The 14,309-nt window shown below is 32.8% G+C and overlaps 2 protein-coding genes across 2 annotated transcripts in view; both read left to right on the top strand.

The window, feature by feature from the left end:
* Window positions 1-1,337: 1,337 nt before the first annotated feature.
* Window positions 1,338-12,633, top strand: LOC116841424 (odorant receptor 13a-like). The gene is made up of 13 exons (XM_032809320.1): window positions 1,338-1,493; window positions 1,648-1,764; window positions 1,875-1,992; window positions 2,179-2,440; window positions 2,914-3,004; window positions 9,934-10,050; window positions 10,167-10,284; window positions 10,472-10,733; window positions 11,277-11,399; window positions 11,542-11,632; window positions 11,724-11,863; window positions 12,359-12,491; window positions 12,577-12,633. The coding sequence occupies exons 1-13, from the start codon at window positions 1,338-1,340 to the stop codon at window positions 12,631-12,633; spliced, it is 1,785 nt and encodes a 594-aa protein (XP_032665211.1).
* A 1,410-nt stretch (window positions 12,634-14,043) lies between these two features.
* Window positions 14,044-14,309, top strand: part of LOC116841423 (odorant receptor 13a-like) — a 3,161-nt gene continuing 2,895 nt past the window's right edge. The window contains exon 1 of the mRNA XM_032809319.1: window positions 14,044-14,199. Coding sequence (XP_032665210.1) covers window positions 14,044-14,199 — 156 coding nt within the window. The remainder of the gene's footprint in view (window positions 14,200-14,309) is intronic.

The following is a 14,309-nucleotide window of genomic DNA, read 5'->3' as shown; positions in this document are numbered from 1 at the left end:
TGAATAATATTTACTATATTTCATTAGAACAACATAGTAAAATATAAACGATAATAAATACGAAACGTTCAGTGCTTTCTATATTTGTGTCCTTCACCCTTGGACTCTTTATTTGAACTACGTTCACCCCTATTTTCCATAATGACATACTTTACTCATGCGATGCACTAGTCTATACGTACTGTATAGGGTAAGCTAACAAGCGTTAAACCGTTTTCAATAATATCGTATAGCTGATCATCATAGGTGATGTTACGTTAAGATGCGAATGTGACCGTTGTTTTATTATCTTCTCCAGTGCAGTAGATTTTGTTAATATAAATGTGGAATCGCGGTACTTCAATCGTAACTCACAGGATTATACAAACATTCGCTACTCCTAACTGAAGTTCTCAATTTTCTTGTATAACAATTTCCCTCTCGACATTAGATACGTTTCTTAGTTAAAGCACAATTTCGGACTATTGATGGTAAAATTCTCAGTTGCATTAACAACGCGCGCAGAAAATTCATTCACAAAGCGTAAACGCGAAAATACCGTTATTACTATAGACTTACGACATAAAGATACGTCTCACATAAGTGTTATTATGTAAATACGAGTGAACATCTATTGATGAGCGGACAAATAAAGCAATAAGTAGTATATTTAAATATTCACTAATTTTATCGATATATCTTTTACTTTACCATTAATGTTAAAAATCAAATAGAAAAGATTTTCCTACCTCACATATGCACACACACACATGATCAAATCAGACATTCCCCATATTTGTTTTTGTTGCAAAAACTGCTCTTACTGCGTTTATCCAGGAGGGTTGCGTGATACACACAGAAAAACAGCAAGAGAAGTGAGTAGTTGTTATATGATATTATTATTTTCTAATCAATAAGTCTTCCTTCGCTAACTAGATACTATCGTTTCAGCTGCCAAAGAGTCTTACGAACCTCTCGGCATTAAACTCTGTAATAAAGTTCGCATAAAACAATATGGTAAAATCATACGTGTACTATGCATTATTTACAGCCTGTTATTGTTCGCAAATTTAGAGCAGCGTTCTCTCAACGTCCAGAACAAAAAAAGAGAGGAAAAGTTTCGTTATCGTTTTCAGACGGAAGAACGCTCTTGAAAATTCTGCTCGACGCGTTTCACGAAAAAAGAAGTTTTAAAAATTATCTGCTCTATTATTGATGGAATGTGAATATAGCCATCGTGCAAGGAAAGGAAACGGTATCATGAAATATTGATTTTTTTATGGAGAGAGTTCCGTAGGAAAGGTTCAAAATTCAAACAACAGTGTGACACGGAAGAGAAACAGTTTCTTTTGGCAAGTATGAATTTAATTAAAAAAGATGATAGACAGGATTACTACGATGTTTGTCGAATATTTCTGTCGGTGATCGGCCAATGGCCTTATCAGAGGCTTCGTGAGAGAATACTTTGCATGAGTGTAATCACTACATGGCTTATTACTATGCTTGTGGTACAGGTAATATTAATTTTTGTCATAAGTTCTTCTTTTAGTAATGGATTGCTGTTGGCGGTTCTGCAGCATTGTGTGTGCGAATTTGGTGAACTTTGTATTTGCAGGATTTTTATTTTTTCAACGTTAATGCGAATAACTCTATATTTTTGTTTCTCAGGTAACATATTATTATGTATGCGAGACGACGAAGTGCATATTTAAAACCTTATCAGTAAATATGAGCGTATGGATGGCTTTCGTGAAACTATTAACTTGTCATTTCAATAATCGAAAAGTACGTGAGTCCCAAACTACGAAATTATTTAGTACATCTTGTTGACGATGTTGCTGTAGTTAACGAGCATATTATATCCGAGATATTGAATATATCGTTTACGCCTGTAGATTAATTACCTCATAGAATATTTACACACGAATTGGAATATTCTCGACACTCAAGAGGAACGGGAGATTATGAAGACGTATGCCATGAACGGCAGATGGTACACTTTCGCATACGCCTGTAAGAGATATTTCGGCTCTAGTTAATAAGTATTTTTCTTTTCTTAATAATAAAGTTCTTCTTCTTAATTATAAACTGTGATCATATACTTTAATTACAAAGAACTATTTATTTAATATTAGCTTTGATATGAATACATGTATGATATAAATAATTTTGCTCATATACAACTAAACTAACTTGCAGTATGCATTTATGTTGCTACGGTGACATTTGGGCTAACTTCGCTTTTACCGCGTATTATGGACGTTATATTTCCCCTGAACGAATCTCGTCCGACAGTATTGCCGGCACCGGCGTACTACTTCGTCGACGAGACTAAATACTTTTACTACATATTTTTCCATCTTGAATTCGGCAGTTTGATGGAAATGGTCGGACTTGTCGCGCACGACTGCATTCTTTTAACTTTGGTCGAACACGTCTGCGCCCTTTTCGTCATTGTGGGGTATTATTTACACTACAAACCAACACATTTGACATTTAACAAGCAAATTACCTAGATTACATCGGCACAACCGAATACCAGTGTAAAAACATGATATGTACAAATGTAATAAGTTAATCATTTTTATTCTTGCTCGTGTATGTATAAATATCAAGAATATAATTCTCAAAAACGCAGATTCATGCGAATTACATATAAATACTTGCAGATATAGGTTTGAAAATTATTTGTACAAACGCAATATTACGAGCAAAAGCCTGATTAATCTTTCAAATGATATATATGTTGAAAATATTGCGTTTTCCATTCAACTTCATCAAAGAGCTCTGCAGTGAGTAATTTAATAACGTTCTATGAATTTTTTTTCAGAAATGGTAAGCTCATTTTGGCGAACGCATCTTTTCAATTGTAATGATTTCCGATATTTTTTTATAAGCATTAATTTTTCATAACAATTGTTATGTTTGCGACAGGTTAGCCATCCTTATCGAGAAAACTTTTTCTTTATCCTTTGCTATACAAATCCTGATGAATGTGATTGCCATGAGCACCAGTTTAATACAAGTGAGTTTCTTTATATACAGAATTGTAAGACTTTTTACGCGCTAATGTGGTGTACAATTAAAATTTGATTTTATTTTTCTTGTGCTCCAGCTCTCGAAGGAACTGCAAGGTGATATGATGCAATTCATGAAATTCTGTATATATATCGTAGCTCAGTTATTCCATTTACTAGTTCTCAGCTACCAGGGACAAAAATTGATAAATCATAGTCTTGAAATACACACAAAAATGTAAGGAAAATTGAAATTTGTAATAAATTGAAGATAGGTTCGTCCATTATATTTAGCAGATTTATTTTCCATGTGGCGAAAGAAATTGGTTGAATCAATTAGAGTTTAGTATACTGCAACCAAAATATAATTGGTATGTTTACTGAAATATGTATCAATCATGTTTTTTGTTACAGTAATCAGATAAATTTGGTTACAAACGTTTGAATCAAGTAACCAGACAAATTTGATCATGAACTAAACAGGATTAAATTCAACATATATTTGTTACTAATAATTTTACTAATTTAAAAATTAAAAGTTACTTCTGGAAGTGCAAGTGTAAAAATATTTTGTCTAAAATTGGAGATTTTATATTTATTATCTTATAATTATGTTTAAAGAAATTCGCACTTTGTCCTATTGGGATTCAACGTGGGACTTTCGAATTGCGACTCGTTTGTCTACGCGTTGCACCATTTTTTGAATTTACAGATTTATTGTATAATGTTTGCATATATTTAGCGTTGAATATCAGCATATGTGATTATAATAATCAGAATTCTTGTTTAGTTCAATAAACAATTGTTGACCAAACATGTCATGTTCACTCATGTTTTGATATAATACCCAAATACTTGGATGTTATAACGAGATCAGTAGTAACCAAACTCTGACTGTATTTAAATTTAAATTCTGGTTGACTATCGGAATATTTCATTATAATAACCAGAAATTCTATTTTGATCAATTAAATCTTGTTTAATCAAACATGTTAACTCAATCATATTTGTTCTTTCTGTGCATAAAAATATTGAAAATATTAGATTGTTCTCTTTAACCGAGCGGCATTTCTTTTGTATATAATAATAATTTTTTAGATACAATGTGGTACATACCCATGAAGTCGCAAAGACTGCTGTTGTTCGCCATGAGAAAGAGCACGGAAATTATTTCCTTGTCAGCTGGAAAGATATACATATTTTGTCTAGAAAGTTTTACTTTGATAAAGTAATTACTACGCCACATACAACAACGTTATAAGCCAATACACGCACAAACCTATACAATTTTTAAATGTTTGTATTTAGATCGTGAAAACTTCGGTCTCCTACTTCACGGTAATGTCATCCATCAGCGAGCCGTGACTGAAGACTAATAATTGTCACCACACATTTAGTAAAATTTCTCCAACATTCTACAGATATGACATCACAAACAGTAAGGGGTAGTTACTATAACATATGCTTATACTGTTCAATGGGTTACAACAATAAACGCGTTGATTTTATTATTAATATGAACAACAAATTTTTCTATCCTAGACATACGATTACATTAATAAAGGTATAAGACGATCGTCTCATGAACTCACTAGAGACAAGCTATTTCCTGATAATTCCTGCATGTGTTTCTTTGTACAGTTAGATACCGTCTCTTTGGAAGGTCTACTATTTCTTTGCCATAGACGTTGCGTTTCCACTTGAACGAATCCATTGTAACCGTTTAGTACAGCAACATTATCACCAAAGAGACGAATATGAAATAATACTATTGTCAATGTGCTTTACATGGCTCACTCATGACCCTCACGGGTGAACAACAATTGCTTTGTTCTTTTTAGCTGCACTACTGAACTAATGCAATAGGTTAGAGTGAGAGGAAGCATATTTGTTTCACTTTAACTTATTGCACTATTTCAATACTATCGTTCGTATTGAACGTACAGAATATTAACCTACAGATGTTCCCGATATATTCCCCATGTTTATTGCTTTTTCTGCGTTTATCCGCAAATGTTACGAGACATGGGCGGTAAACATTGTGGTAAGCGTGCGTAGAAACACGGCACGAGAAACAAGTAGCTTTATAGCATTATTATTTTCTGATCAATAAGTCTTTCTCTGCGAAAATAGCTAATATTGTTTCAGCCGCCTCTACAGCTTACGAATCTCCCTCGACATTACATACTGTAGTAACGTCCGCATGAAATAATATGATAAATTCACACGTGGGTCATACATTATTTACAGCTTGTTACTGTTCGCAAGGTTAGAATAGCGTTCTCTCGACGTCTAGAACAAAAAAAAAGAGGAAAAAGTTTCGGTATCATTTTTAGATGGAAGAAGCCTTATCTTGAATATTCTGCTTGACGCAAAACAGAAAGTTTTAAAACTCACCTGCTCTATTATTGATAGAATACGAATGTAACCATTGTGCCAGGCCAAAAAAGAGCGATATCATGAAATATTTATTAACTTTTTCTATGGGGAGGGTTCTGTTGGAAAGACTCGAAATTCACACAATATTGTGACGTGGAAGGCAAACAATTTGCTTAGGCAAGTATGAATTCAATTAAAAAAGGTAACAAACAGGATTACTACCACATGTATAGAAAACTTCTGTCGATGGTCGGCCAGTGGCCTTATCAGAGGCCTCGTGAGAGAATAATTTGCATGAATGTTGTACTTACATGGCTTCTTTCTATTTTTGTTGTACAGATAATGCTAACTTTTGTCATAAGTACTTCTTTTAGAAACCGGTGATGGATCGCCTTTGGCGATTCTATAGCATTGTGTGCGGGTTTGGAAGAGTTTGTGTTTGTAACATATTTATTCTCTCACGTTAACGGGAATAACTCTATATTTTTATTTCCTAGCTAGCGCAATTTTGCGTATGCGAGTCGACAGTGCATATTTCAAAATTTATCAATTCATTTGACCACATGGATGGCTGTGGTGAAACTATTAACTTGTCATTTCAATAATGGAAAAGTATGTTACTCCTAAAATATTGATACAAAGTTATTTAGTATAATCTGTTAATGATGTTGCTGCACAGTTAACGAGAATATTATATCCGAGGTATCGAATATATCATTTATGCTTGTAGATTAAATATCTCATAGAACAGTTGCACGCGGACTGGAATATTCTCGACACTCAAGAGGAACGGGAGATTATGAAGAGGTATGCCTTGAACGGCAGATGATACACTTTCGCATACGCCGGTAAGAGACATTCCAGTTCAAGAGTATCTCTCTTTACGTGATCCTAATCTCTTTTTTTTTTAATCATTAACTGTAATCATAATGAATTATTTTTGAGATATTATAAAGATAATATAATCACATGTATTATATAAATAATTATATTTACACACAACAAAACTGACTTGCAGTGTGCATTTACTCTAGTACGTTGACATTCGGGATAGCTGCACTTTTGCCGCGTATCATGGATGTTATATCTCCTCTAAACAAATCTCGTCCAATAATATTGCCGTATGAGGCATATTACTCGCGACGAAGCTAAATACTTTTACTATATATTTTTCCATCTCCAGTTCGGCGGTGTGGTATGTCTTGCCGGACTTATCGCGCACGATTGCATCTTCTTAACTTACGTCGAACACGTCTGCGGTCATTTCGGTATTGTGGGGTAAATATTACTTACATAACAAACCAATATATTCGACATTTTACGAGCAAATGACCGAGGTTACGTCGGCACAGCAAGTGTTAAAATGTGAAATATGTACAAATATAATATTCTAATAATTTTAGTTCTTGTTCGTGCATGTGTAAGAATATAAAAAATATAATATTTAAAAACGCCGATTCATGCGAATAGCAGTCGAATACTTACAGATTTAAGTTTGAACACCTTTTATACAAACACAATATTGCGGACAAGAGTCTGAGTAATCCCTCAAATAAGATATATGTCGAAAAAATTGCGTTTACCATTCAACTTCACCAAAGAGCTTTGCAGCGAGTAATGCAATAAATGTTTATGTATTTTCCTTCAATAATGCTAAGCTCATTTTTGCGAGTGTATCTCTTCAGTTGAAATGGATTCCAATATTTTTTTATAAATAATAATTTTTCATAACAATTGTTATGTTTGCGACAGTTTTGCTACTCTTATCGAGAAAAATTTCCTTTATCCTTTGCCATACAAATCCTGATTATTGTGATTGTCATGAGCACTAGTTTAATATAAGTGAGTTTCTTCAATATACAGGATTGTAAGATTTTAAACGCGTTATAGTGTTGCACAATTAAAATTTGATTTTATTTTTCTTTTGTTCCAGCTCTCGGAAGAACTGCAGAATGACATGATAAGTAGTGAAATACTTTATATTTATCGTAGCTCAGTTATTCCATTTACTAGTTTTCAGCTATCAGGGACAAAAATTGATAAATCATAGTCTTGAAACACACGCAAAAATGAAAGGAAAATTGAAATTTGTAATAAATTGGAGGTAGATTAGTCCGTTATTTAGTAGAATTATTTTCCATGTGAAAAAAGAAATTAGTTTAATCTCTTCCGGGTTAACTGATTTATTGTATAATGTCTGCTTACGGTATAATCAACGTTGAATACCAGAATATTGTGATTATAATAATCAGAATTTTTGTTTAATTTAATAAACAGTTGTTGACGAACATGTCATTCATGCTTTGATATAATAATCAAATACTTGGATGTTATAACCAGATCAGTAGTAATCATACTCTCACTATGGTTAAACTTAAGTTCTGTTTGAATGCCGTAATATTTATAATAATAAATAATTCTATTTTGTTCAATTAAATCCTATTTAATGAAATAAGTTACATTAATTTAATCATAATGGTTTTTTGTGCATGGAAATATTGACAATATTAGATTGTTCTCTGTAACCGAGCGGCATTTCTTTTGTACATAATTGTAATCTTTTAGTTATAATGGCTTATGGTACACCATACCTGTGAAGTCGCAAAGAATGCTGTTGTTCGCCATGAGAAAAAGCTCGGAAGTTGTTTCATTGTCTGCCGGAAAGATATATATATTCTGTCTAGAAAGTTTTACTTCGGTAAAGTAATTATTGCGATACATGTAATATCATTATAAGCTAATACACACACAAATCTATACAATTTTTAAATGTTCGTATTTAGATCATGCAAACTTCGGTCTCCTACTTTACGGTAATGTCATCCTTCAGCGAGCCGTGACGGAGGACCGATAATTGTTACCACACGTTTAGTAAAATTTCTCCAATATTCCACAGACATGACATCACAAACAGTATCAAGGGGTAGTTACTACAATATATGCTTATATTGCTCAGCGATTTACAACAATAAACGCGTTTATTTTGTTATTGATATAAACAAGAAACTAAAGAACTTCTATCATACGATAAGCTATTATCCTATTCTATCCTATATATACGATATTATTAATAAACGTTGTCTTCTATCTTTCCAAAAAAATACGTTTTCTATACGTTTTCTATGGGATTTCTAATATTTACAATAGGCACAGAAATATACTATTAATAAAGAGTATCCCTTTAACTGCATTATTACTCGCATTATTATCTTTAACTTATTATTTCTCGACTGATTCACGTCTGTGGAACTTGTCAAGCTATAAACGAATCAGTGCAGTTTTTTTCCCCTTCATAATAATTCCTGCACATACGTATTTCTGCATTTAGATCGTGTCTCTTTGAAGCGTCTACTACTTTTTTGCCTAATACTTTTTTGCGTCTTCACTTGATGAAAACGAATCCATTGTGACACATTTGGTAAAGCAATTATAACGTTAACAGCAAAGTCACGTTGCGACTAATGAGAAATAATCGTATCGTATCAATATGCTTTATATAATTTAATGAGCCTTTCACGGATAAACAATAAGTAGTATATTTTACAATTAATTTAATAATTTCATAGAAATATTGTTTATTTTATTCTTGATGTTAAAAAGAAATGATATATATATTCCTACCTTATACATACACGTAAACACATATGATAAAACGAATAGATGTTCCCCATATTTGTTTTTGCTGCAAAAACTACTCCTACTGAGAATTATCCACGAGGGTAACAATGCATGCGCGATAAACGCAGAAAAACGGCGTCAGATGTGAATAGTGGTTTTATGACATTATCATTTTCTGATCAATAAATCCTCCCTTGCTAACTAGATCGTTTCAGCTGTCAAGGGGATTTACAAGCCACTCGATATTATACTTTGTAATAAGGTTTGCGTGAAACAATGTGGTAAAATCGCACGTGCACTTACATTATTTACAGCCTCTTATTGTTCGCAAACTTAGAGCAGTGTTTTCTCGGTGTCCAGAGCAAAATAAAGAGGGGAAAAGTTTCGTTATCTTTTCAGATGCAAGAACGTCTTTGAATATTTTGCTCGATGTGTTTTGCGAAAAAGAAAATTTTAAAACTTAGTTGCATTATTGTTGATGTAAATGTAGTCATCGTGGCGGGATAGAAAGCGGTATCATGAACTATTGACTTTTTTCATGGAGAGAGTTTCGTAGGAAAAGTTCGAAATTTAAATAAGAGTATAACGCGGAAGAGAAACAATTTCATTAGGCAAATATGAATTCAGTAAAAAAAGATGATAAACAGGATTACTACGACGTTTGTAGATTTTTTCTGTCGATGGTCGGCCAATGGCCTTATCAGAAATCTCGTGAGGGAAGAATTCGCATAAGTGTTAACATTACATGGATTATTTCTATTCTTGCTGTAGAGGTAATGATAAATTTTGTCGTAAATACTTCGTTTAGAAATCGGTGATAGAAATCTTTTAGAAATCGTTGTTGGCGATTCTGTAGCACTGTGTGCCAATTTAGAAAATTTTGTGTTTGCAGGATATTTGTTCACGTTAACGCGAATAATTTTAAATATTTTCTTTCCAGGCAGCACAGTTTTACGTATGCGAGACAACGCAGTGCATAATTCAAGCTGTACCAGTACATTTAACCGTATGGATAGCTCTCCTGAAATTATTAACTTGTTATTTCAATAATCAAAAAGTACGTTAGTCTCAAACTACTGATACAAAGTTACTTAGCACAATCTGTTTACAATATTGATGTAGTTAGCGAGCATATTTTATCCGACGTATCGAATATATCGTTTACGTTTGTAGATTAAATACCTCATAAAACATTTACACACGGATTGGAATATTCTTGACACTCAAGAGGAACGAGAAATTATGAAGAGGTATGCCATAAACGGCAGATGGTACACTTTCGCATACGCCTGTAAGGGACATTGCAGCTTCGGCTAATGATTATTTTTCTTTTCGTAATCATAAACTCTTTTTCTTTAATTATAAACTGTGATAATAGATTTTAATTACAAAGAACTATTTATTTAATATTAGAAGATGATATGAATACATCTATGATATAAATAATTTTGCTCATATACAACTAAACTAACTTGCAGTATGCATTTATGTTGCTACGGTGACATTTGGGCTAACTTCGCTTTTACCGCGTATTATGGACGTTATATTTCCCCTGAACGAATCTCGTCCGACAATATTGCCGGCACCGGCGTACTACTTCGTCGACGAGACTAAATACTTTTACTACATATTTTTCCATCTTGAATTCGGCGCTTTGGTGGCATTTGCGGGACTTGTCGCGCACGACTGTATTCTTTTAACTTTGGTCGAACATGTCTGCGCCCTTTTCGTCATTGTGGGGTATTATTTACACTACAAACCAACACATTCGACATTTTGTTCATACACAACGAAACTAACTTGCAACATGCATTTACGTTACTATGTTGACATTCGGGACAACTGCTCTTTTACCGCGTATCATGGACGTTATATTTCCCTTGAACGAATCTCGTCCGATAATATCGCCGTTTCCGGCATACTACTTCATCGATGCGACTAAATACTTTTACTACATATATTCTCATCTTACATTGGGTAGTTTGATATGTATTGCCGGAGTCGTCGCGCACGATTGCATCTTTTTAACTTTGGTCGAACACGTCTGCGGCCTTTTCGCTATTGTGGGGTATTATTTACATTACAAACCAACACATTCGACATTTAGCAAGCCTTCATTTAGCCAATGACCTTCATTATATCAGCACAACCGAATACCAGTGTAAAAACATGATATGTACAATTATAATATATCAATAATTATAGTTTTTGTCTATGCATGCGTGAATATCAAGAATATAATTTAAAACACTCATGCGAATTGCACATAAATAATATTTCCAGATATAGGTTTGAATATCACTTGTACAAACGCAATATTACGGACAAGTGTTTGAGTAATATTTCAAATGATGTATATGTCGAAAATATTGCGTATTCCATTCAACTTCATCAAAGAACTCTACAGTGAGTAATGCAATAAATGTTTATGTATTTTCCTTCAAAAATGCTAAGCTCATTTTTGCGAGTGTATCTCTTCAATTGAAATGGATTCCAATATTTTCTTATAAACAATAATTTTTCATAATAATTGTTATGTTTGCGACAGCTTTGCTACTCTTATCGAGAAAACTTTTACTTTATCCTTCGCCATACAAATCTTGATTATTGTGATTGTCATGAGCACTAGTTTAATACAAGTGAGTTTTTTCAATATACAGGATTGTAAGATTTTAAATGCATTATTGTGTTGCACAATTAAAATTTGATTTTATTTTCCTTTTGTTCCAGCTCTCAGAAGAACTGCAGAATGATATGATAGCAGTAATGAAATTCTTTATATATATCGTAGCTCAGTTATTCCATTTACTAGTTTTCAGCTATCAGGGACAAAAATTGATAAATCATAGTCTTGAAACACACGCAAAAATGTAAGAAAAATTGAAATTTGTAATAAATTGGAGGTAAATTAGTTCGTTATTTAGCAGGATTATTTTCCATGTGAAAAACGAAATTAGTTTAATCTTTTTCGGGTTGACTGATTTATTGTATAATGTCTGCTTACGATATAATCAACGTTGAATACCAGAATATTGTGATTATAATAATCAAAATTTTTGTTTAATTTAATAAACAGTTGTTGACGAACATGTCATTCATGCTTTGATATAATAATCAAACACTTGGATGTTATAACTAGATCAGTAGTAATCATATTCTCACTATGGTTAAACTTAAGTTCTGTTTGAATGCCGTAATATTTATAATAATAAATAATTCTATTTTGTTCAATTAAATCCTATTTAATGAAATAAGTTAGATTAATTTAATCATAATTGTTTTTTTGTGCATGGAAATATTGACAATATTAGATTGTTCTCTGTAACCGAGCGGCATTTCTTTTGTACATAATTGTAATCTTTTAGTTATAATGGCTTATGGTACACCATACCTGTGAAGTCGCAAAGAATGCTGTTGTTCGCCATGAGAAAAAGCTCGGAAGTTGTTTCATTGTCTGCCGGAAAGATATATATATTCTGTCTAGAAAGTTTTACTTCGGTAAAGTAATTATTGCGATACATGTAATATCATTATAAGCTAATATACGCACAAATCTATACAATTTTTAAATGTTCGTATTTAGATTATGCAAACTTCGGTCTCCTACTTTACGGTAATGTCATCCTTCAGCGAGCCGTGACGGAGGACCGATAATTGTTACCACACGTTTAGTAAAATTTCTCCAATATTCCGCAGATATGACATCACAATTAGTCAAAAGATAATTTTTACAATATATGCTTTTATTGCTCAGTGTGTTACAACAATAAACGCGTTCATTTTATTATTGATATAAACAAGAAACTGAAGAACTTTTATCATACGATAAGATATTATGCTATTCTATTCTATATATACGATATTATTAATAAATGTTGTCTTCAATCTTTCCAAAAAATACGTTTTCTATAGGATTTCTAATATTTACAATAGGCACAGAAATATACTATTAATAAAGGGTATTTCTTTAACTGCATTATTACTCGCATTATTATCTTTAACTTATTATTTCTCGACTGATTCACGTCTGTGGAACTTGTCAAGCTGTAAACTAATCAGTGCAGTTATTTCCCCTTCATAATACACTAATAATTCATGCACATATGTATTTCTGCACTTAGATCGTGTTTCTTTGACACGTCTACTACTTTTTTGACTACTACTTTTTTTTGTCTTCACTTGATGGAAGCGAATCCATTGTGACACATTTAGTAAAGTACACAACGTTAACACCGAAGTGATGTTGCGACTAATAGGAAATAATCATATCGTATCAATATGCTTTATATGATTTAATGAGCCATTCACGATAATAAGATAAACAATAAGTAGGATAAACAATAAGTAGTATATTTTACAATTAATAATTTCATCGAAATATTGTATATTTTACTCTTGATGTTAAAAAGAAATGATATATATATTCCTACCTCATACATATACGTAAACACATATGATAAAATGAATAGATGTTCCTATAACATAATTGATTTTATTGCAAAAACTACTACTGAGGGTTATCCACGAGGGTAACAAGGCACGCGCGATAAACGCAGAAAAACGGCGTCAGATGTGAATAGTGGTTTTATGACATTATCATTTTCTGATCAATAAGTCCTCCCTCGCTAACTAGATAGTATCGTTCCATCTGTCAAGGGGGCTTACGAGCCTCTCGATATTACACTCTGTAATAAGGTTTGCGTGAAACAATATGGTAAAATCGCACGTGCACTTACATTATTCATAGCCTCTTATTGTTCGCAAACTTAGAGCAGTGTTTTCTTGGTGTCCAGAGTAAAAAAAAGAGAGGAAAAGTTTCGTTATCTTTTCAGATGCCATAACGTCTTTGAATATTCTGCTCGATGTGTTTCGCGGGAAAGAAAATTTTAGAACATAGTTGCATTATTATTGATGTAAATGTAGTCATCGTGGTAGCATAGAAAGCGGTATCATGAACTATTGACTTTTTTCATGGAAAGAGTTCCGTAAAAAAAGTTCGAAATTCAAATAAGAGTGTAACGCGGAAGAGAAACAGTTTCATTAGGCAAATATGAATTCAGTAAAAAAAGATGATAAACAGGATTACTACGACGTTTGTAGATTTTTTCTGTCGATGGTCGGCCAATGGCCTTATCAGAGATCTCGTGAGGGAACACTTCGCATGAGTGTTATCATTACATGGCTTATTTCTATTCTTGTTGTAGAGGTAATGATAAATTTTGTCGTAAATACTTCGTTTAGAAATCGGTGATAGAAATCTTTTAGAAATCGTTGTTGGCGATTCTGTAGCACTGTGTGCCAATTTAAAAAATTTTG

This window comes from Odontomachus brunneus, unplaced genomic scaffold (genome assembly GCF_010583005.1).
Source record: "Odontomachus brunneus isolate Ranch 3 - 2012 unplaced genomic scaffold, Obru_v1 Obru_scaffold_015, whole genome shotgun sequence".
NCBI lineage: Eukaryota > Metazoa > Arthropoda > Insecta > Hymenoptera > Formicidae > Odontomachus > Odontomachus brunneus.
The sequence above is the reverse complement of the archived record's forward strand: the minus strand, read 5'-3'. Positions and strand labels throughout refer to the sequence as shown.

Coding starts and splice junctions, on each gene's coding strand:
- LOC116841424 (XM_032809320.1), top strand. CDS start 1,338: ATGAATTTAATTAAAAAAGATGATAGACAGGATTACTACGATGTTTGT. Junction 10,734..11,276: donor GCCCTTTTCGTCATTGTGGG/GTATTATTTACA, acceptor TAATATTTCCAG/ATATAGGTTTGAATATCACT. Junction 12,492..12,576: donor GTCTAGAAAGTTTTACTTCG/GTAAAGTAATTA, acceptor GTTCGTATTTAG/ATTATGCAAACTTCGGTCTC.